Genomic DNA, 25,421 nt, shown 5'->3' on the forward strand with positions numbered 1-25,421 from the left:
GACGCTGTATAATGTATCATATTATTCCGTGGCCTTGTTTCTTGGAGTACCACGGCGCCAGAACTTCGATAAGGGTAATCGTGTTAGGGCTATTTCCAACTGAAAGCATAATGTACTCAAAAAACTAGTTCGAACCGGTTTAGTGAGTTTTTTAGTGGCGAGTGATTAGCGAGAGGAAAAATTACTAAAAATACTAATATCTCTAAGAAATCAATGAGCAGACTTATATTTAGAAATTATGTGAGCCCCCTCACTATTGCAAATTTTTAAAAACTTGACAGATTTAGGTCACGTGACTACAATCTAAATAATTAGTCTATGGTTTTAGTGCTAATTTGCTAGACGCTTCAATTTAATATGTGAAATTACTTTATGAGTTTTATCGAGTATATAATTTTTATTTGTATTTTTAAATGATTTTCAAACTATGGAGATTCTTCATTTGTCTGATTTTTTGTGGCTATATTATGACTATGTGGATTCAACAGCGACTTTTACAATTCTTGTTGCAAGCAATATCCATAGGCATACCCTCATGTTAATCTTATATAAATTTTGTAATTTTGAAGCTTTTATTATCCGCTGCGGAACAAAAAACTGCTTGTTCCAAAGCAAAGTCTGCTTAGATACAAGATTCGGCGTTTGAAATTCAAATATAGTATCTAAGAAATATCTCGGTCAACGAGTAAAATGTACTTGTTAGAACTTTATTCCCAAATTATACAATTTAATAAAAGAGAAATAGTAAGTAATACATTAATACAAAGTTATTGTTATTTTATATCTTTTCTTTTTTTTTCTATTATTGATAACACTACTATTAGGTAACACTATCTACTAAAATACTCAAAAATGTTCAAGCATTATCAGCAGAAATTCGTCAAAGGTAGACTGGAATCATTTAAGTCAACAATTTGCGAGCAAAGCGCCTAGAATAACGTTACAAATTAGGGGGGGGAGCCTAGGTGGGAGGGTTCAGCATTCGATGCTATTTACCATACGTGGGCCTACTATTTTTTCATGGATTTTTTTCATTTTCTTTTGAACGCCATTTTCCATGGCCCCGCCGGCGACCCGGCCAGAGAGATTTCTTTTTTTTTGCGAAATCACTAAATTGCATATATGCAAAACTACTATAGTGATTGAGTCACACATTGCTTGCTAGCTTTGTTCAAAATTGTACTAATTGGTATTTTATTGGGCTAAGACATATAAGGAAAATTCAGTATCGACAAGTTTTGCAATTTAGTTAAGCCTTAAATGGCATGGCATACTTAGTATTTTATATCCTGTATCCACAGTTATAAAGCAGGCTTTTATTTGTAAATACAAGCTCAGCCAGTTTAGCTCAATGCAATACGATGTGGTGAAAGTAGCTTAAGAATAGGTAATTTTACATTGTACTATTGTCGAACTTTAATTTCCTTAGTTTAAGGACATTATATCCATGCCAATGTCTAATGAAGTATACACAACGTCGAAATTATGTGTAAATTTTCAAAAACAATTAAATTTTTAACAGTACTTCTAAATAATTATTATTTAACCGATGCTCAAAATGTTAATTGTGCAATTACATACTTATTATCCCTTTTTCGGATTTTAAATGCAAAATAATACTTTTTCAAAAAGAAGGAGGTAATATTCTTCTTCTTTTTAAAGAAGTAGATTAAATGTATGGCTATTTTAGATAAAGAACAATAAAAACTAGGTAAGAACCTTTCATCAGACGCAAGTGCAGATTTCATATGCTTTACCGGCTTGAGCCTTTGAATTATGAATGCAAAAGACTGCTTCTTCAAAAAGAAAGAAGTTATCACTTTCTTCATTGTGTCAATTTTGGTTGTATTTTTTTATATTTGTCAGTTTTAAACGGGTTTGATTAGTTTAGTAGTTTAGTTTTTAGATCAAAATAACTGGTATTTTCACAATTAAAGTCGATTTTGTTATGGGTCACTATTTTCAATTGTTAAATAATTAATTAGAAATATAAAACATTTCATAAATTGACAGATAATTCTTACGTTGTCACATCGATAAGCTTTAGCACGAATGCACTAAGTAATACAAGTTTTGTTCCTCTATGCACGCACGACCTTCCCTCTGATAAACTCACTCTTTCTATTATTCTCATTAAGTAAATGTCTTTGTCAATTAAGTGCTTGAAATGATAATATTTATTCAATCGTATTTCATTTCCCCTTTCCGTCATTATGCTACTTGTTCCATAATATACTCCGCTACCCAAACGTTGCCTTGAAAGGATTACTTTCAGCAATAAGGCCGCCCTGTTATACTCAATTCAAAATAAGTAGTTACATAGTTTTATTTAAAATATTATTAACTATAAGAAAAATGTTTCGAAACTAGAACTCAAATGATGGAATTTGAATTAACTTTGTTTCTGAAAAGTGATTTAATCAGATTTAATCAGATATTTATATCAGAACATATAAATTATATAGCAGTTGCTTATAAATATATAAACAGAATTGTATTCTGTATTATAAATTACAATAAATTTTGTCTATAAGAAATCTCACAAGATGGATAGATATAATAATAATAAATTCAGGATTAGATGGTTTCACGTTAATAAAAAAATTCCTATACAATAATAGACATAACTAATCAGAGGTATTACTAATTTTCTTTTAATAATAATTAAAAATTCACTGTTATAATACAGAATATTGAAAATTATCCTAATCTTCTTTTTGGATTCAAGATCAAATTATTCAGCATTCTTTACACTGTTTAAAGAATAAAAAAAAATATATAAATACATTTAGACATATTATAAATATACAGAATATATAACTCTAATTGTAAACTTTCTTTTACATGTAAAGTATCTACTCGCACGCATGACTTTCTACATGAAGGCAAGTTGATTTTACGTATTTTATATAATTACAAAACATGTCATAAGAAATTTATTATTTCTTCTTTCTCGTATTGTTTTGTTACGAGATCGGTATTCTTAATTATTAAGCGGTATTTTGATGTAGGAACAATATAGAATTGCGTTTGTCCAGTATAAAGACTTTTATACCTCTTATAAGTATATTTCGGCTGTTTTCTGAGTTGTTCTTTTTTATCTATCGTTGTTTAACTAAGAAAGTTTTAACTAAGAAAAATAAATAAATAATTTAGCTATTGCTCTTTTCAAATACAAGTTGAATTTACAATTTTCGGATTTTGTAAGACTACAAATTACCAATATAGAATACTAACTAATAAATGAAAATTTAAACACGTAACATATTAATTTAAAATATTACTTTTTTATTCGCCTTATACACGATATGTATAAACATATCGTGTATAAGGCGAACTATATAATGCTAAATGCTACAAACATTCTCGCTAAGTTACCCTTAGGGAATTAATTAAAAAAAAAAAAACTCGAATACGTTACTACAATTAATAAAATACTCATTGATAAAGAAAAATAAATAAAAAAATTTTCGATAAGAATTCAATTTGAATTTAATTTTTGAGCACAAAAGATTTCACTACTTTATTGCTTACTCTAATTGCGACTCCAATCAGTATTTAAGTGGTCTCTAACAATAGAAATTTTTAAATTCAAATTTGGTGTGATTATTACTGAACAATCGAGTGAACGCGTGAGTTGAGTGCCCACGCGCCTCACTACGGGGGCCGATAGTCCCCTGTAGCCCGCACTACTACTTATAACCCTCTATTACGATGGATCGTATCATAATTATATTGATGACATCATTGTGTATTGGTAAGCATGCTTGGTGTAGAGGTACTGACTTCGATTCGCGAATAGGCCAATTTAGGATATGATTTTTTCTAAATTTCAAAGTGTATTTATTTTTTACATGGGTGAAAGTAGATTATTAGTCGCGGTGTATGCTATTGGTTAATATTAGATAAAACTGAGCCATAATAGGTGATGAGAAAAAAAATTGAAATGCATTATATAAAAAGGTGATGAATTCACCAGAAATTAACAAATATGAGGCCGTTAGTACCCTTTTCCAACAATCCCCTTAATTGCATTATACTTCTGAGACGCTACTTCTCTAAACTTATCTCCTAACATATTATTTTTATTTGATAGTTTAGCGAAATTACTGTTTTATGAACGATCATAAACTTATAGCATAGCATAGCATTATATATGGTAGAGGTGAACATGGACAATAACGCCAAAGAAAAAAAGATGCTTGAGACATTCAAAATGTGGACATAGAAGAGTATGGAAAGGATAAACTGGACACAAAAATTAACGAACGAAGAAGTCTTAAAAAGGATGAATGTGAAAAGAACATTCATAAAAACAATAGAAAATTGATTTATAAAGAGCATACTAAAAGCAAAAATAGATGGCAAAGATCGAAAAATGACTACATGGGGCAGATAATGGAAACATTAGATGTCATGTTGTATAGGGAGCTCTAAGACATGGCCTAGAGCTGGCTGAGAGAGAATTCGTGATTTAGTTGTCCCGGTAAAAGGAAACTCTTAAATAAGAAAAAAAAAACTATTATAAACTAAATTTACAATAATTTTGATATAAATCTATTAGAAACTTCATATTGGTATTAAATTCAAATTTTAATTTTAGAAAAAAATGTACAGAATTGTCACTACAAAGTGCGTTCATTATCTAATTTCTTGTATCATGAAGTATCTTAGATTTTCATTGATTGAAAAGATTGCTTTCAGCAATAAGACCGCCTTACTGTACTTACACAAATGTATCGTTATATTTATTGTCTTTTTTATTCCTTATATTGTATAATGCAAATAAAGTATACTTATTCATTCTTTCATTTTGAACCAGACAGTTGAAGTAATTTTAACTTGAAACTATAACAAAATTACGACGTCTGATCAGCGTATTAATATTAGGATAACATATTCTTTTAGGGGAAGACTCGTACAAAGCAATGTATGGTTATTATAAGAGAAGGCCATGTAAGAGCAAGATTTTATCAGCGCTATATGAAGTATTAAAGTCAACCGAAACGCATAGTAATGCAGGTGTCGACGTGTCATTTGGCAAACTAGACGCAAACATTTCAACCGACGTTCATCACATCTGTAATCCAGTTACAGAGCGATAAATGAAAGGTAATTGAAAGGAAATTACGCAATAAATGGGAGGTTATTATTGAATTTAATGTTAAATTAATCGTAAAGCCCCCTCTAGCCATCTGTCGCTCGCCTGCTGATCAGACGCTTTATCGATGCGTTCACAACAACAAATTCGATTATTTGACAAGTGCTTTTCTAAATGTTTTAAGAGGTTTTCGAACGCGAATATGTACAATTAGCAAGTTGCCTATTAATTTAAAAAGCGCCATCTGTTGTTGCTTTACCAGCAACTGTTTACTGTTTCTTTTGCAACGATCCGATAATAAATAAGTACATGTTTTTATTCTTTAAATATGCTATTTGATATCCTGAATTGACTGTTTAATTTTTATTTATTTTTTAATTCATCTTTTTTAAATGTACCAAATTTCATTAAAATGAATAAAAATTGCAAAAAAATCTGTCACGTCCCATTTAAATTCCCTAGAGATAATAATGTAAATAAGTTTACATTATATTTTATTTGAGTAATAATAAGGTAATCTTTTTTAGCATAAATGTACTTTACCATAACTGAGGTTAAAAAACAGGACAGAGATAGTCTTAATAGTTGCTAAAATAAACCGCTATAATTGACAGGAATCACGTTGGATTGTCAACATAAGGATTCTTTTTGTAACATTTTGGTAACAGAATAAAAAAAAAAAACGTTGTCACCTTAATTTCTTTTTAATATAAATTACTAACTTTCTACCTACTACTTCATACGTACAGGTTTTAGAAATAAGAAAAGTTTAAGAGTACCACTATTATATTCGCATTCAAAATGTGCAGTAATTTTTGAGTGATGCTAGAATAGACATATATACATAGATAGACAGACAGGCAAAATTTCTAAAAAATATTGTTTTGGCTTGTCTTGCTCTTATTAAACCCCCTCATATAATTTTTTTCTAAATATCTCCCATGTACAGATATCTTCGTCAGAATTTGATTACTTTAGTAAGATTTAATTCACTAAATGTGTAGATAAGAAAATATCGACTTAATGAAGAAGGAAATATAGTCTAAAATACATATGAATCATTTTCAAATACTACTCTAAGTTTAGTGTTTGATCGGCGACCAAAAACTTCTTTATCAATACGTACTCGTATATGTTTGAAATACCTATCCATTCTCTTTTTACATAAGCATATTAATCAAAGCCTTTAGCTACTAAACTGGCGTCAGATGATTTATCGGCACCCTGTCCACTGGCCATTTTATCCTACTTTTATATAACAAATAAATTAATTTTGTTCTGTTTCATGAATTTTTCCTCATTTATTCAGTAACAAACAAAAATTCTTACGCTCATAAAGACTTTATTTTTTTAATAAAGATTTTTTTTTAATTTTTTCTTTTTTATTTCGTTTTGACTCTATATATTAGTAGGCAAGGATTATTTTCTTCACTTTCAATTAATTTCTTTATACCACGAAGATAGCAAATAAACCTACAGTCCGGCTAATGGTAAACGGTTACCGTAGCCTATGGACACCCGCAACATTTGGGATATCATGTACACGTTGCAAACCGTGAAGAAACCTTCATGTATTCATCCTTTCTGAAGAACCTCACACATACTTCCTAGAGACTACAATTTCTAGGAAGAAGCTTGGCAGATATTTTTGTTTAATAAAATTTTAAATTAAAATACAATTGTGAAATATCCTCAAATAAATTAGTTTATTTTTATAGCATACGTATATCTACCAGAGGGAGACTTTGTACAAAAGTCGATTGCTTGGATACTTCTGTCCCATTCGTGTTTCAACGGTAAAGCAGTTGTGTTTGCATGGTTGTGTTTCGGTTTGAAGGGTGGGATATGGCATGAATTTACTGGGTACAAAAGAATAACACCTGAGTCCTCAGGAATGGCAACGCATAGGGGTATCATGGGCGAAACAATATACTCTGTTATGTCCATAATACTGCTCATATCCATAGGCGACGGTTACTCAATATCATGAATGTTATTCCTTTCTCTTCTCTTACCCATTATGACTAATCTTATTTAGAATACTTTACTTCTTATCCTAATCCAAAAGCAAACCCGCGAGACATAACTTGTTAAATAATTGTACTAAGAGTTCGACTCGGTTCGCTCGGTTCGGAGGCTCATAAGTTAGTCCGCTGACGCAGCATTCAAACGGACACTTTACACAAACAATTTGATACATGATATATGTACGATTACACAAACAGCGTATATCTAGTGGCCCGCGACACCAAACGCGCCTGCATAATACATCGCTGTACGCTGCTACTGTACGTTGGACTTTAATTATATATCTGCTACAATTTCGCCTTTTTTCGAGTATTTTTCACATTTCCTCCCCCCATCCACCCCCCTCCACCCTGCTGCCGAACGGCCGCAGAAAAAAAACGTCGTGCGTGTGTGTATTGAGCACTCCTGTGTATTGTTGTGACTACGCTTACTGGCAAACCCCGGATGTGGGCAAATATCCGCTGTAAGAGATAACATTACCATCACCGAGCGCACGCCGCCAACTACACGCAAGAGACAATCAACCTCCCGCGCAAATAAAGAGCAACGCTCTAACGTTAGCAGTAAAAAGCACAGATTTAATGCAATTAAGCTTGTAGAATACGGCGCGGAGTTCTCGATAAGCCGTGCTCAACTTTTCCTGTAACAGGCTGTTATTTCACGATTTTAAATCGGTTCTCAACCCGTTAATGACGCGAGTACAAGTGCAGATCGACGGCTCCGTTCGGCCGCGGACCAATCTATTTAATAACCCCCGCCGGTGACACCCCACCCGGCGGCCATCGCCAATTTTCACCCCCACGGCACCCCGCTCGGGCCCCCTAGCACCCGCCCTGAAAAAAATCCGGAGCGTTTTAAAATTAATGAGTAAAAATCTACACACACATTCGCGCGGACAATGCTACGCGTGTGTGCCGTGCCGTCCGATAATGACCACACTTCGTCCGCCGAATTATGACGTGATACAACATTCGCGGGCGCCGGGCCCTCGTCTCCCTGTGAGCGGCTCACGGGTTACGTCGTCACGTCGCCGTGCATTGACGCCGCGACCGCGCGCCTTTTCCATTAGTACCAAACTATCCAAGGAAAAAATCGAGCACAAATTGAAAATTCGTTCGGATGCGCTAATTCCGAATGGAACGGTACTGCGGCGCGAAGCGAACGCAGTTAGATAACATTTGTAGAGCGAGGGGGGGAGGGGTGTCGCCCCTACGCAATGCCGTTTTTATTTTGGCCGGCCCTTGCCCCCTTACCCCCTTCGTTCGTCCAACTTCATCTGAATAATTACTGATTTTTTCCGTGTACCGCTGATTATTCCGAATGTTACTTGTTGATTATAATTTTTTTCGACTTCGTTTATTAGTTAAAGCGCGCGACCGATATTTCACTGATTGGATTTTTATTATATACCATTTTGTTTTTTACTTTTTATACATTATATAATATAATATTCTAAAGAGAATTCAAATCAGGTGCACATGTCGGTCTCTAGAGTTAGAAACAATAGACAGTCATAAAAAAAAACAATGATAAAGTCAATCTCTTTTTAAGAAATTTCAAAAAGAAGACCATCAATTGACCTTTATTTGCTTTTTCACGTTACATAAATAGTGAAGATGCAATATATTTATTATATAAAATACAACATTCTTTATCCTCTCTAATTATTAAGTAAAAACAAAGTGATTGAATAGATTGCCCTTCAATTATCATTGGGTGGCAATTAATGTATAAATATCCTGGAGTTTGTTTGTAATTTCTTGACCCTTAACTCTTCAACTATTATCACTTTTGGTAATATACATACGAAATGTATTTAGTACAAAGGTCAACATATAATACTCCATTCACTTGAATAAAGACATAAACACAACTAGTATTTATACAATAACCTCTATAAAAATACTTAAAAACGCATATTAATTTGAATATTCATATCATAAATTATTGTAATACATAAATACAAAAAAAATCTAACATAATATTATAAATATTTAAAAACATGACAACGATTACTATAAGTTATAGTAAATTCGTATCAAGTACTTAAATTTATCTTTTTAACCAGCTTTTTGCTCATTACTTCGTACACGTGGTATTAAGAAATAAGAAAACCAATGAAATGGGCCACTTATAGATAGCATATCGATATAAAATATACACCAGTTTTTAACTTAGACCTTCAAGAATACAATAGTGAAAACCGTATTCAATTCAGTGTAGTATTTTTTACACGATACCGGAACAAACATACAGGTAGACAAACAAACTAAAAGACAAAATTTCTAAAAAATCATTGTTTTAGCTTCTGTTGCTCCTACTAAAATTTCTTACGTAAATTTTTCTTAAATATCTTACTTGTACAGACATCAATCCAGTTACAATTTTATTATATTTGTAGGATAATGCGTGATAAATTTTGTTCAGTTTCACAAATGTTTGACCATCATAATAATACTATTGCCACTTATTTATACTCTATGGCATATAATTATAATTTTATTATAATATTAATTGTTTAAACGACAATAATTACCCGTAAATGCATCAGGGAAGTGGTCGAACAAACAGATTATCCTCATGTTTGACACACTTCCAGTCGTGAGAAACGTGGCAAAATAAAAACACGTAAAGTGGATAATTAGAGACGTCGCAAACGATGCGCCGGGACACTGGGTGCACCAATCAATAGATTTAGTACAGCTGTTCACTTAAGTTACTGTCAAGTTTAATACATTTTCCAATCATTACTATGTGAAAGTGAGTTTGTTTGTTCATTTGATTGGTGCCAACATATCTCCTTTTCAACTCTAAATACGACATTTGAGATTGAGAAGGAGATAGGTTACTTGTTGTAATAGCCAATCTTCAAAGTATCCCGGTCAGAAGGGCGAAGTTGCAGATGAATAACAGTCCTTAATAAAATTTTAAACAATACAAAAATTATGTTTTAAACTGTACAGAATAAATTAAACCAAAGAAATTCGAGTCGAAAAATGACATGAAATTTTAAGCCTTACACATATTAAATTAAGCGTTTCCAGATCGATGGATCGCTAGGAGAGATATAGTAGCAAGACCTCCGCGTTTACTTGATCTTTCCGTTGACTCTTTTCTTTGGGAATATTTTATAAAAGCTGTGTACGAAAAAAAATTTAAATGAGTTGGAACATCGTCAAAAATTACATGCTGTAGCAGATAGAGTTCGAAATATACAATGGGCTTTAAATTCTTTATGTAGAAAGTTTATACGACGTTGTCGATTATGTATTAGCGGTTGGTGGAAGACATTTTCAATGTTTATTGAAAAAAAAATTAATACTAATGACATGTGTTTAATTATTAAAACATGGCCGAGTTCAACTGTATTTACCGTCATGTTTACTCTCATTTTAGAAATGTATTTTAATAGTGACGTTTATAATAAATTTATATTAAATATCTATATTGTAAATTTTTTGGATTGTCATGAATTAAAATTTTTTTTTTTATAATAACTTGCCAGACTTATGTAATACATTTTTTAAAGCAAATTTCACTCAAACTTTATACTAAAAATTATTCGATTTGATGTTTTTTTTTTTTTTTAAAAAGGTTATTTTTTTAAAATAACGTTAGGAAAATTCTAAAACAAACATTATCACCAGAAAACCACATTATAGTGTTTTTTCCTTTATATAAAAAGAATTCTGTGGAATGCACAATTTTATTAAATATTTATAAAATATTTCATGTCAGTAGAAATATTTTTAGAAAAATAAAAAATCATTACTATTTTGTAACTATTGGTATAATTATTTTTTGTATATTCTTTTTTTTTGATAGGGCGTGATTTTCTCCTATTGCCCGAATCCGTTTGATCCATAAACTTACGGGACACCCTATATAAAAAAAATAATTTCCCAAATCGGTTTATAACTGAGAGCGTTATGAGGTAACAAACATAAAGAGAAAATACAGTCGATTCGAGAACCTTCTTTTTGAAGTTAAAAATAAATAATATATAGATTATAAAATTTACAAATCTACGTATTATTTTATTAAAATAATCAACTTAACAATATATAAATACACGCATGACTGTTATCGCAAGTTTGTAATAACAGACGACCGGAGGGAGAATTTGTACAAAAGACGACTGCATGGCACCTCTATCTCACCCGTGTAGACACACGCTAAACATCTATAGGTATTTTCATAAAATTACATTATAAATTTACAGTATAAATCCATAATATCTTAGTCCTCGGGAATGGCAACGCGCGAGGGAGACCATGACCGTGATAGTGTATTCTGGAATATTCGTGTTCATATCTATAGACGATCATTAGCCATTCTACGTATCATATAAAAAATAACGAAATGATATGAATAAACTATTATGGATATTCAATTAATGTCAAATTAACAGTCGGTATTTTAAGCATCTTTCAAAGTATAAAAATAATTTGATGAACACAAATTCATAAATGGCTGATAATCAAAACTTCCAGCGGAGAGATGACGGCTTGTAAGACCTTTTCGAATCTTTTCGAGATTTGTGATTATATATACTTTTAATTACGTGCATTTTTTTTTGTAATAACCTTAAAGTAGATATCGGTGCTCGGTAATAACCTAGATCTATAATAATCTAAATCAATGTTTTTCAACCTTTTTCTTGACACGACTTCCCTAATATGAAAAATATTTCACTACCTCCGACCATTTTATTGATGTATTTTATAATGTTACAAAGATGCTGTAAAGACTGAATACTTTAATCCATACAACGCTTTTATGTACTTGCATAATTAGGTTTCGGATAAATACAGAATTAAGTATTATAGTATTTATATTTATAATTTTGTTTTTTTTTTTTACTGAGGTAGTTTTCGTGACTCTCCAAGGGGTCGCGACCCACACGTTATAAAACACTGATCTAGATCAAAAACCTTTAGATGAAGCAATGATAAAAACAGCCCATTTTTTATTTACAATGCGCGCTAATACAATTGCATTAATTTGATGAGTTACCATACAAACCGCATAAATAAATATAATAATTTATTTATTACTCATATTATTATATTTTCAATTATATTTTCATGCATCCCGACACGAGATTGCACATTTGAACACTCAATATGATAAAACGTCAGTCTGATAATTGGCTGACTATTTATCGTACCGTTTTTTTAAGACAACGCTCCATCTATATAATCCAGATTTATATAATCCAAACTGACAATATTGATTTTTGTATAAGATAAATTAGCTTAATACGGAATTCCTTCTTTTTTGTTCCATTTTAGTAGCAATTCGGAATTTTTGTGTTTTCAATTGATCGAACGAGCAATTACAATCATTAAAATTAATTGCATTGTTTAATTGCGATCTATTTATTTTTTTATGTCCACAATCGCTAAAGATATCGATGTAATATCCTATTCCAAAAACGATGGCTGTAATCAACAACTAATTAAGAGGGCGAATGAAAACAAACGAAAACTTTAATTATGCTTATTCGACAAGTGACAAGTCGGTCCGATGGCGATCACTTTGGCAAGGATTTCGGAGGGGCCGCCCACCGCCCGCCGGGGGCGCATTTTTTCCAACCACCACAGAAGGGGTTGATTTTTTAAACTGATGACGCGCTTTCATTCGCCCTGTGCAACTTCGTCGCGCGGCTGTGTGTGTGACGCTCGCGATAAATAAAAAAAAAAATTAAAAAAATATATGTGAAAGCTCTATGCCATAGTGCGCTGTGTTCCGTTTCGAGCCGCTATCTATTCCGTTCTCGTTTTTGCACTTGACAAAAGAACTTTGACGAACAATAAACAAGTTGTATCTACGCATGTTAAGACCGTGTCAGAATAAGTGTTCCGTAATGTAATGGGCTTTTTTCCTCTCTCTTGGTAACTTTTAAAAAGTTTTGCAAAGTTTTCGCGGTATCGCCGTCGTGGAAACAATTGAATTTTCCGATGTGTCGGAAACATAGTAGAAAGTGTTGACATTGGAACAAAGTGAATATTCTCATAGAAGTGGAGAGAATGACATTATCTTTCGTAAGTAATAATTTTAAATGAATTATCAAATTATTTTTAGGAACTCTATAAATAAATGGTCGTAATCATAATATACAAGTATTTATGAATCACAATTGTTTATAAAAAGGTTTATTGTATAATTTATAATCACTGCGAATATAATTAGAGCCTAATTTCTAAGAAAATATCTGCCTTTAATTGTGTTTATTATTCAAATTAATATAGAATTTATAATAAACCATTTAAAATGAAAGTGATAAAAATATATAATACGTTAGTATCTATTTAATTTCTTTTATTTTTCAACTGATGAATTTAGAGTTGTAACACCTCTTTTAAGAAAACGATGTAACATGTTAACAGTTAAATTTTAAAAAATAATAGAATTTTTTGTATTAACTTCCTTAAAAAAATAAAAATAATAATGCAAAATGTTAAAAGAAAAACACTAGTATTTGACCATCTCGAACATAAATTCCTATAATTAAACAAACAATTATTACAATATTTGTTGCAATCGAAATAACAATTTCATCCTACATTTAAAATTGATTAATAATAATAAAAATAATAAGTATGTTTACTTGTCTTTTTTACGAGTGGGAAAATACTAAAATAATAATATCTTGAGTGCAATAAAATAAATTTAATTAACATATAAATAAAAACAAAAAAAAAACTAAACTCTGAAATTTATAAACAGGAAAACTCGGAAAGCATATGTTATAATACTTGATAATGTAATTTACATACAGCAAATTATTTACTACAAATAATGAAACATAATTATTTATGTGTATGAAATTAACCGCGCACAAATTATTTCCTCTTAGTAAAATAAGTTATAATAAGGTTAATTTAAAACAGGTAGTTTGACCTTCTTGATTAACCAATATAATTGTTTTATTTCCAATGAAACACTAATATTAATAAGGAATTAATTAAGCCCCAATAAATCGATCTGCATATATGTGATTTTAATGATTCGATCATGATTTATTATGTTAAAATTAACACTACATCTTAAACAGACACCCTTAAATTTTTCATATTCAAAATTATTTCCATTTTATTTTATAGAATATTAATAAAAAAAAAAAAAATTATATATTATTTGTGCTCCCTTGTCGACTTTGGCGAATTTTGTATGTTTTCCTATGGGAATATTACATTTTTTTATAGTAGAAGTGCATTGTCTATTCTAATATTGTAAAGACGAAAGGTTAGTTTTTTTGTATGTCTGTTTGTAATGAATGAAGGAACCTACTCAACCGGTTTTAAAAATTCTTTCACCTGTATTTAGCTACATTATTGGCGAGTAACATGGGCTATAAATAGAGATCCCTATGAAATTAAAATAATGTAATACAAAGTATGAAAAATTTGGCTATTAAAGCTAATATAATATTTAAATTAAATCTCACATTGCCTCACTAGCGACATCTCTTCGTAACCACCGAGAAACATAAGTGGCTATAATGACTGCATGTCTCTCTGCTTATGGTTATCTGTGCATCTACTAAGTTCATTCATGTTAAAGCAAGATTATTTATTTATTCTTTATTGACCACATTACAAAAAAAATGTCTGATACAAAAGGCGGACTTGATACTATATAGCATTCTCTCCCAGTCAACCTTTGGCTAAACAGAAATTTTATTATGCGGTGAAAAAAATTACAACACATACAATAGAGAACTACTGCACATTATGATTATATAAATATACATACATGAATACATTAAACAAATATTACGTAAATATACAAATATGTAATAAAAATTCATACATACAAATATAAATATACATATATAAATATACCTACATACTTATAGATTATATACGATAACACAAATAAACAACGATAGAGATCAAAAGTGATGATGATGAAGATGATGAACTGCTTTCACAGTTTTTTTCAAAAGATATTCGTAGACTTTTCTCTTAAAAATAAATTTGTTAGACAATTGTCTAATGTCCATGGGTAGCGCATTCCAGAGTCGAACTATCAAGTTATTTACCATTTCCAATGGTAATAATTATTACGAAATGATGCATTCTATCTAATTATGGCATTATTATTATCGTAAGAAAGCAAAATATTTAAGAAGAGGCCTATGTTCAGCAGTGGTCAATTAATGACTACTATGGTATGCGTTTTGATTACGACACACGCGGGAAAAAAGTATCGAAAACGTATTTATGTATAGTTTAGTTTAGTCAAATATGAATGCGAAATAAGGATATGCCAAGTGTTGCGTTCGCTAAAACGATAATAATCGACTACAGTCCGTTCGACCTCCCCGCGATCACCCTTAGAAACAATCGTAGTTAATGGTAGTGAATTACGTCACGACAACTAACCTGTCTTTACCTTTACTTATCATCGCTAACCCCATTTCGATTAGCGATAGTAAGGCGTACCATTCTATTTTCATTCCATAAAAAACAATAGACAAATGCCTGAAGAAATTACAATCATAAGAATTTATTTATTTTCAACCGACCGATATTTATTTTAAAAAGAAGAGGTTCTCAATTCTGTTAGATTTTTTTATGTTTGTTACCTCATAACTCCGTCAGTAACAAACTGATTTGGAAAAAGCATTTTTTTATTTTTTATAAAAATCGATTCAGTAGTTTAGTTTTTAAAATAAAATAACTGGTATTGCCACAATTATAGTCTGTTTTTTTTTTTTTGGAACACAATCTAAATTGTGATTAAAATAAAAAAAAAAAAAACTATTAATATAAAAAGGAACTTATTTACCAGTGTACAGATATTTAATCAATTGTATGTGTTGCCAGCAGGCGGAGTCGGACCGTGAGAGCGGCGCGAGCTCGCCGGAAGGCGGTGCGCGTGCGCAGATAGCCGAGCCGCGGACGCCGTCGCCGCACGCGCGCTCACCACAGCATCAGCATCAACATCAACCGCACCTGAATGGCTCCAGTGAGTTCGTACTGAACGTTTCTTTATATTTTAGTCTAAGCCATCCGCATGTGAAGAGAAAAAAGCTTAATTACCTAATCATCATCATCTCTGAGCCAATCTTCATTGATATAAGATTAAGGGTGATCGAGTAACAATTACCCAAACATTTTTTTTATAAAATGTACATGTAAATTATTTAATAGTATTTATAATTGATATTAATCACTATCTGTTTATTACCTATGACATTATGTGCATGAAATCTAATTCGTAATAAGTAACTATGCTGTATATTCAATCCATATACGAGTAAAAAATTATCAAATCTATTCATTTCCTTACGTGGTTTAATATCTAAATTTCAAATGTCAAAAAATCACGTTCTTAACTAATATTATAATTGCGAATTTTAGTATATAGATGAAATCCTGAAAATAGTTGATAGGCTACTTTTTCTCCCAATTAATGAATATATCGCCGTCACGCGGATAAGGTCGTGAGTAAAAGCTAGTATAGAATATCAGTAATATAGTCATATATTATATTTCTTTAAGAAAATATAAATATATGATTCTTTGGGCTTTGTTATTATTGATCTGTTGTAATGTAATTATTGTTACATTGTTACAATATTCACTAACGTAATCACACTCGTGTTTCACCTTTCAAAACACAGCATAGAAGCGATCTATGATACTTGACGCCCGAAATAATAGCTCGTCTATTAATTTTGCATAGATTATTACAGATAAATTCACATAGTTTATAATGTATGTATAAACAGGTGCATTTTGCTCCACAAATTTGAAACAATGACTATCATACCGAAAAGCGAACTGTTTTGAAAATAATTATAACCAGTGTCCCTCGGAATGATACAAGAATTCTAACGATATCCCAAACATCCAAATCTGTTGAAGCATTTAAAAGTTACGGTGAAATAAAGAAACTCGTATATACATGAACCCAAAAAAACATTATACTCCTTTTTTGGGCAGTCGTGTAATTTATGTATGCATCAGCTATTAACTGTCCACTGCTAAGATAGGCCTCCCTCGTGAAGAGAGATTTTGCCAAAGGTTACCACGCTTAATAGGCGGATTGGCAACCGCAGTTAAACTTTAGTGATGTTTTAAGAGGAACGCTGTTTTAGGGACAGCAACACGGGGGCCTTTATGATCGAGGGATGGGCAACAGTCTTAAAACAACACAAAGCCTAACTCTGTTTGCTAACCCATCAGCTAAACGTGGCAACTATTGGCAAAACCCCTTTTATGGGGAGACCTACAATCAGTAGTGGACAGTTAATGGCTGATATAATGATAATAATGACGATGAATCAAGAAATATATTTGCAAAGATAGAATTACTCAGTTGTCTTTACTTAGCCCTTAAAGAATTTAAAATGAAGCTATATTAAATCAAGATTATTTTTTGTCCCCAGTGGCGTCAATGTTCCAAAACTTGCAAAATCTTGCAAACATGCAACAGAACATGCCACCGATGTCGCAGCAGTTGCAGCAACAGATGTCGCAACAAATGTCCCAGTTGGCTGCCAATTTGCAGGGCCTGACGTCTATGTCTTCGAATCCAGTTATCAACTCTCCCTTAAATTTGAGCGTTAGTGCACCAGGTACGTTAATTAACTTAATAATGTTTTGTTTGAATAAAAAAAAATTAAAAAGAAAATTAAGTTTAGAAACAACTACTAAAAGTAAATAGAAAATAAAAATTTTGCAAAAAATTGTTGTGCCCCTAAACCAGATTATTCATTAACAAATTACTGTACTGTGTTTGCTGATATAATCAATTCTAGAATTTTCAGTGGATCAAACTTTGTGAAAGTAGTCTTAGATGCCTTAAGACTGGGGTAGTCTTAAGGCATCTACCGTGAATCCGTGAATATAATAGTATCTAAAAAATATATTTTATGCAACTTAGAATGGCAAACAAACTAACGGCTCACTTTTTGGAAAGTGAAAAAAAAAAAATAGAAAAAAAATACAATCTAATTGAGAACCTCATTTTTGAAGTCGCTTAAGATGGCTGTAACTCTAAATTGACACACGAATTTTATGCTATCTAGATCAAAATTTTATTAATATAATTTAAGTAAATTATAATACCTTTATTTGTTCCTAAGTTCAGAGTCATAACACGAGTAATTAGTTATTGCCTTTGTATTTTTTTATACTTGGCAATCAACTACAAATAAGAGATTAGTTATATAGATTTGGAATTTATATTTAGGTGGATATATTGAAGGATCTATTAGCCAATATCGCACAAATATTAATGATCGAAGAAATGATTGAAATTATTTTCTTGATCTCAAAGAAATTTCTCATCTTTAAATAATTTTTTAATTTTTTAATTACTTATTCTTGATATTTATACCACGTAGATTTTAAGTCTTATTTTATGTCCATATATATCAAATCTATGTAATTCAATAAATAAACATAATAATATTAATGATTGTGTTTTATAATCAAAAGAGTTTATTCCAACGTAGGTCGCATAATGTTTTTGTACCGTTTTATTCCGATATAGTTTCTTTAGGGTACAATATTTTAAATTATTTTTAATACTATTATGAACTAATCAATCCAATACCACCCACTTCGGATTCAAATAAGCTTATTAAGATATAACTTAATTAGTTTTTATATTGTTTTTATATTAACTCTAAAATATGTAAATAAAAATAGCTCAAGACTACTAAAGCAGACCATCTGACGGAATAATATTCTGTAGTCACTATAAAAAAAAGCTTACAATTTAAAGTTCGTTTGTTAGTTGAAAAAACATTAATAATAAAGTAGATTAAAAAAAAAAGAACTTTGAACTCTGTATCTATAACAATTCTATCCAATCAGACAGAAATAGAATGTTAATGGGACACACCCTGTACTCGTGCAAACAAAAGTTCAACTAACAATTCGCTGAGCATTTTCAATGTACCAATTTAGTTGCATTTTCTAACTTACAAATTTAAAAACAAAAAATGCACAAGCTTAAATATTAAAGTCTGTCGACAGGAAAATCGTTTTAGCCATACTAATTCCATCTATTAAAACTATGAGTGACAGGAAATATTCTAATAAAGGTATTATTTATAAATTGCATTTGCATTTTAGAACGGCACTGATAATATTTAAGCAAAACCGTATTAGGTACGAGCGGTAACTCTTTGTCCAGGGGGTAGAGCGCTAATTAAACAGAATTAGACAGATTGAGATAATCAGAAAGACACGGTTCGCGCATTAAAACTCTTAACTTGGAAATCACGTGATCCGTAATTAGGTGATTACCGAAACCAATCGATTTAATGAATTCAAGATAGCGGCTTCACTCGCCCGCCCATTAAAGCTATGCCGTAATGGACGAAAAAACCTATTTAAATAATGAGTATAATTACATATTTTTTCACGAACGCACGGATATTACGACTGTTGCGGTATCATTAAGAGTTTTATTGTCTTAATAGAGCTAATTATCCATTTTTTTCGGCTCTTAATTGATGCGCCGTAGGAAAGAGCATTTATTACAAAATGTGAAATGTCATGGTTTAAATGAATACGTTATGTTAATGCCGAATTTAACTGACTTTTGAGGCATACTGATAATATTTTAGATTTTGGTTTGGGCCGTTTTGTTCGCGGTGAATTAGTCTTGGTCGGTTGCCGATGGATTTGGTTGTAATTTCCTATCTATGTTTTATTATGTCCGAATGTAATGTGTAGATGTGCCGCTCTTTTGTATTTACAATATAATTTTATTGTTTAATAACCTAAGTAGAAAGTTGTTCGTGAGCGTTGTTGCACTATTGTTTCGTCAATTCGTTAACTAATACCATGACTGATGAGTCGACGCAACCTTTTGTTTTAAGCGCAGCTGAGCAAATATTTTATCTGGCAACTGATGTTTATTGTATGTGTGAATGACGCTTTGATATTTATTAGTCACTATTAAAGAGTCGTGATATATGTGAGATGTTACTGTGATTGCACAATGTCGTATAATAAAGTGCTAATTTGACAAATTATAGTGACTGTAAAGAATTTGCGAAATCAGCCGTCATTTAATTGTGATTATATGGTACAATATATGTACATATAAATACACTATGGTCACCATTAAATTTTAACTTCAACAAAATTATCATGCAATGCTGGTATATCTATAGAAGTGCCTTAAGCATTAATTAATTAACATTACTTAATCGTATCACATTAATTAATTAATATTTCTGAATCGCATAACATTAAATTACATGTGTAACTAGTATAAAATAGGCCACCCATTATTTTCCCGAGAGTGTTGTAAGAGGCGGCTAAGGAAGGATGAGGCATGAACAGCAACGGGCTTCTTAAAACAGTTCCAAAACCTAACTGCGGTTGCCAATCCACCTGTCAAGCGTGGCAACTACTGGCAAAACCCTCTAAAGGAGAGGCTTATGTTTAGTAGTGGATAGTTAAGAGCTGATATGATGATGATGATAATGTACATGTAAAGACGTCTAAAAAATCTATCCCACAGTATATATACTATATAACATACATTAGTACATAAAATAAAAATAAGTAATGTAATGTAGGTAATCACTAATAATATCTTAGTCTTTCTTAAATTAATCATTCATTGCTCTTCTGGTTTCTCAAAGGTATGGGATCGCCTAATCCTGTAAACAACAACATGCTACCTCCAGCGATGCCCTCCCCTATGCCTCAACTTATTCTGGCCTCGGGACAACTAGTTCAGGGCATACAGGGCGCTCAGCTACTTATACCAACTTCGCAAGGTTAGTTTATTTGAAAGCACACGTTCTGATTACCTTAAATTATGTTTCACCATAATTTGTATAACTTTTCCAAATATACGATATATCATTGTAATTATTATCCCTAACAATATTTTTTAATCTCTTAAAAAGATATGTTAATTATTTTGCAGTTTTCAAAAGGTTCAAAATTTTTGTACACAGGAATTGCAACACAGACCATCTTGACGATACCAGTAAACCATGTGAACTCCAACGACCAAATGGTGAATCTTGCCTTAAACAACGGCCAAGTGGTCTCGACGTCTCTTGCCAACCTGCAAGCAATGGCTCAGCCCCACCAACTATTAAATTCGAACCCTCAACAATCGGCGAACATCCGACCGAACATGATAAATCCAACTCTATCAAATGCCTTACTGAATCCCGGCTTGCCAAATTTTTTATCGAATGGCGCAGCCAATGCACAAGAATTGCTTCAAGCATTACAACAACCGCAAGGAAACCACAATTTGTTGCAAACAGTTCAACAGAACAGTATGCCTCAGTCGATGCAAGGTAGACGCTCATCGTCACCTCGACCTGACAGACATTATAAAGAAAGAGAGAACTTCGAAAGATTTGCAGGCGGTTCGAGAGAAAGGAACGATCGAGACAATTCTGGTGCAGTCGCGATGAATAATATTAATAGGTAAGTTGCATGTATTTTTTTTATTTTGGGGTCTTGTTTAAATCCTTAGATATCTGTATTATGCTCTTCTAGATGAACAGTTTTTATAAATTAAATATGTTTTGACATAAAATTTTAAAATTAACTATAAATTCTAATTGTTATTAATTTTAACTTGTTTAATACTAATAGAAAATCGACATCGATTGAGGAATAAGCGATTAATGCAGAAATAATTATTAATACGATTATGTCCGCAACTTTGATTTTAATAGAATACAATACGTAGTAATAATTAATAATACTTATGAGCCTAATATCGTTTCTTGGGAAATCCCTGATGATATAATATACATATTATCATTAATAGCGTTATTATATAGTACAGGATAAAAACTACTTATAGGTAATTAGAACTAACTTCATTAAAAAAATAAGCAAGCAGCATCATCGTTACATTAATCAAAAGTCAAATAAGGTCTGTATTGATACTGGAGGTAAGTAATATATGGCAATATAGTAGTAGTTACAATATCTACATATTGACCCAATAATGGATATATGAGATATCAATTATCCAATGCAACGGTTACCACTTTCTATCAGGTGGGCCATGGGCTTGTTTGCCATTCTAAGTTGCATAAAAAAACCAACCAACATAACCAACTGGTATGGGTGATATGGAAAAAAGTGATAAACTTTTGTTCCGCCATCAGTGTTCAGATGAATGTTCAAATATATATATATATATATATATATATATATATATATATATATATATATATATATATATATATATATATATATATATATATAGCTTCGGTATATATATATATATATATATATATATATACCGAAGCGATACAGATATTAACCATAACTAGTTGATAGCAACAGTCCCTGTTACTTATGAGGATTTACATTTTTTGTCTCATAAAGTTGTTTACGTCACATAACCTTTCATTTGTAACAATCAGATATAGTGCAATGTTAATAGATTACAACCCTTATGACTTATACAATTAGATCTTTATTGGGTTTCGATAAGGCTGGTCGAGCGTGGGTGCAATGACAAGTGTTGGTTGTAATTACGTGACAATGAGTGTAATTACTCGACGGACCGCCACACATGCATCTTGCTTTGTATGTGTAGTAGTAATGAACATTTTGTTAGAACAACTACGTGGGGTAAGCAACATAATGTAGTGTTGTACCTTGAACATGACCGTCCGTTTAAGTAACAATTTTATTGCAATAGACATTAGATTCTAATTAGAAAACTACTGTACGGTTTATAATGCACATGTATTTAATCCAATTTATCCATAAATATTCACAAAGGAGATACTAAGCTGATAACTTAGAAATATTAATGACGTTAAGCTTGCCCCAAAAAAAGAAAATATAAAAAAAGTTAAGTATCCTAAAAATTGTTAAATATCCTATTTTTTTCTTAATTCGAGCCACATAAATCATCAAACTCAATTATAATAACATTTTTAATAAGATGAAAGTAAATCCAGTCGATTGCTATTATTATCAAAATAGAAATGCCTAAGAAATTTTCAACCGTACAATAAAAATATAATTCTTTTAAAGAACTATTATCAATCATCATTCATAATTATCGGAAACAACAAATGCAATAAGTTCATAAAACTCGTGTCATCAAATTATATACAGTATTTTAATTAACGTAACCCATTCCTTGAAACTGAAGTTAGTATTCATTACTAGGGTATCAAAAAAGATATTTCCTAAAAAAATATATATATTGCCAAAAAAAATAATTTAATTAAAATTTTCAAAATTAAGAATAATTAGTATCTACAAAACTACACAATACAAGGTATGTCATCATCATCATCGTCATAGCAGTCATTAACTGTCCACTGCTGAAAAAGGCATCCCCCAGTAGTTGCCACGCTTGGCAGGCAGGTTGGCAATCACAGTTAGGCTTTGGTGATGTTTTAAAAGGGACGCTGTCACCCATCATTCGACCATTAAGTTCTCTTAGTCTCTTCTGACGACACCCACGCGAAAGGAAAGGGTGGCGCATCCTATGCCGGGACCACATGGTATTTTGATGGTTGATATTGGAATGGTAATCCCGCCTGCTCTCTCGGTATATACTAGCGGGCCACCAATGAGAGATGATTGGTTAGAAAAAAAGGGCAAGTCAGTTAGCCCATCGTGACGAATTCAACGATTAATTAGTCACGATGGTTTCAGGGTTTTCAGGGGGAACCGCGTGGAGGTCGACCTGATAAGGTATATTGTTAGCGATGGGGGCTCACCTCCCCATTACTAACAATTCCTTCCCCCTGACCACATGGTATTGTAAGACGCAAGGTTATTATATTATAGTATATATATTTTTTAGAGAATTTTAATTTATTTTTATTTATTGATAATATATATATATATATATATATATATATATATATATATATATATATATATATATATATATATTCTAAGTTAAAAAATATATATTTTGAGACCCTATTAAAAATATATATTAATTAAATAATGAGACCCTACTAATACCAGTTTTAAGAAATGCGTTAATTAACATACTGCATATGGTTGAAAAATTAACATAAGTCCTAAAAATAATTTAAAAAAAACTAAAAACACGTACGAGTACATAAGTATTGTTTTATTACATTTCTTATATTTAACTTTTTTATTTAACTTTATATTGTCATATATTTTATTACTTATATTTTTATTACCTATCTTACGCTTGTCATGAATGAAGTTAGTAGACATGTACAATAAGTTTACCTTCACGTGTTATATTGGGTTTTTACCTTTGTTATTGACAAAATACGTCATCTGATAATTATTGATGATTTTATTTTCTGTAATGTAGTATTTTCCTTACCTATTTAAATTTTCCGTAATTCTATTTGCATATTTAATAGTACCTTTTTTTAACTTTGTCCATGTGATAGATATATGTTCATTGATCGGGCTCAGAGGTAGTCTATCCTTCGCCATTAGTTTTTTTTTTTTATGAATGATAATGAAATGATAACCCCTCCCCCCCCCCTCTCACTTGCGCTATCGGTATACGTTGGCGGCACACCAGTGAGGAATAATGGGCGAGAATGAAAAGGCAGATAAGTTAGCCCATCGTAACGAATTCAACCATAAATTTGTCACGATGGTTTCCAGGTGGAAACGCGTGGAGGTCGACCTGATAGAGTATATTGATAGCAATGGGATCTAACCTCCCCATTACTAACAATCCCTTCCCCACCTTCTCCATTAGTTATGCTGTTAATGCATTTATAATATTACTCAGGTAATAGGCCAGTTTCTAATATCTGTTTAGACAAATTTATTTAATGAATAACTAAAAAATATACTATTAAACTAAATTCGTTGAAATTAAATACCGTCTTACCATATCATATCAGCTATTAACTATCCACTCCTGAACATAGCCTCCCCTTTAAGGAAGATTTTGCCAGTAGTTGCCATGCTTGGCAAGCGGGTTGGCAACTTCAGTTAGGCTTTAGATATGTTTTAAGAGAGATCATCCATCCCTCGACCTCAGTCGGCCTTTACGACACTCACAGGGAAAGAAGGGGTGGCCTATTCTATATCGAAACCTACACGACAAATATACCATCTTACTACCTAAAAATTAAACTTTTGATAGACAGGTGCTCAGTACATGTTTAAACGACGTACTGCAATGAAATTTTTATATAAACACAGTACATATTTAGGATAAAAAAGGATATGGGCTACTTTTTTTATTACTTTTTTATACAACTTAGAATGGCAAACAAGCTGACGGCTCGCCTGATGGAAAGTTGTAACCGTCGCCTATAGACATGAGCAGTACCATGGACATAACAGAG

At 31.5% G+C, this 25,421-nt stretch overlaps 1 protein-coding gene across 9 annotated transcripts in view; it reads left to right on the top strand.

Annotated features, from left to right (window-relative positions):
- LOC113520821 (POU domain, class 6, transcription factor 2) overlaps positions 1-25,421 on the top strand; it is a 201,973-nt gene that overhangs the window by 122,434 nt on the left and 54,118 nt on the right. For 4 of the 9 annotated variants that reach the window (XM_052901664.1, XM_052901668.1, XM_052901667.1 and 1 more), the window contains exons 4-8: positions 2,853-2,885; positions 15,970-16,108; positions 17,535-17,723; positions 20,757-20,894; positions 21,078-21,564. In XM_052901664.1, coding sequence (XP_052757624.1) covers positions 2,853-2,885; positions 15,970-16,108; positions 17,535-17,723; positions 20,757-20,894; positions 21,078-21,564 — 986 coding nt within the window. Of the gene's footprint in view, positions 1-2,852; positions 2,886-12,757; positions 13,177-15,966; positions 16,109-17,534; positions 17,724-20,756; positions 20,895-21,077; positions 21,565-25,421 lie in introns of those variants that run through there. The other 5 variants (XM_052901665.1, XM_052901671.1, XM_031910181.2 and 2 more) reach the window with 4 other exon arrangements.

Source organism: Galleria mellonella, unplaced genomic scaffold (assembly GCF_026898425.1).
Source record: "Galleria mellonella isolate WM207_F2 unplaced genomic scaffold, CSIRO_AGI_GalMel_v1 utg788, whole genome shotgun sequence".
Classification (NCBI taxonomy): domain Eukaryota; kingdom Metazoa; phylum Arthropoda; class Insecta; order Lepidoptera; family Pyralidae; genus Galleria; species Galleria mellonella.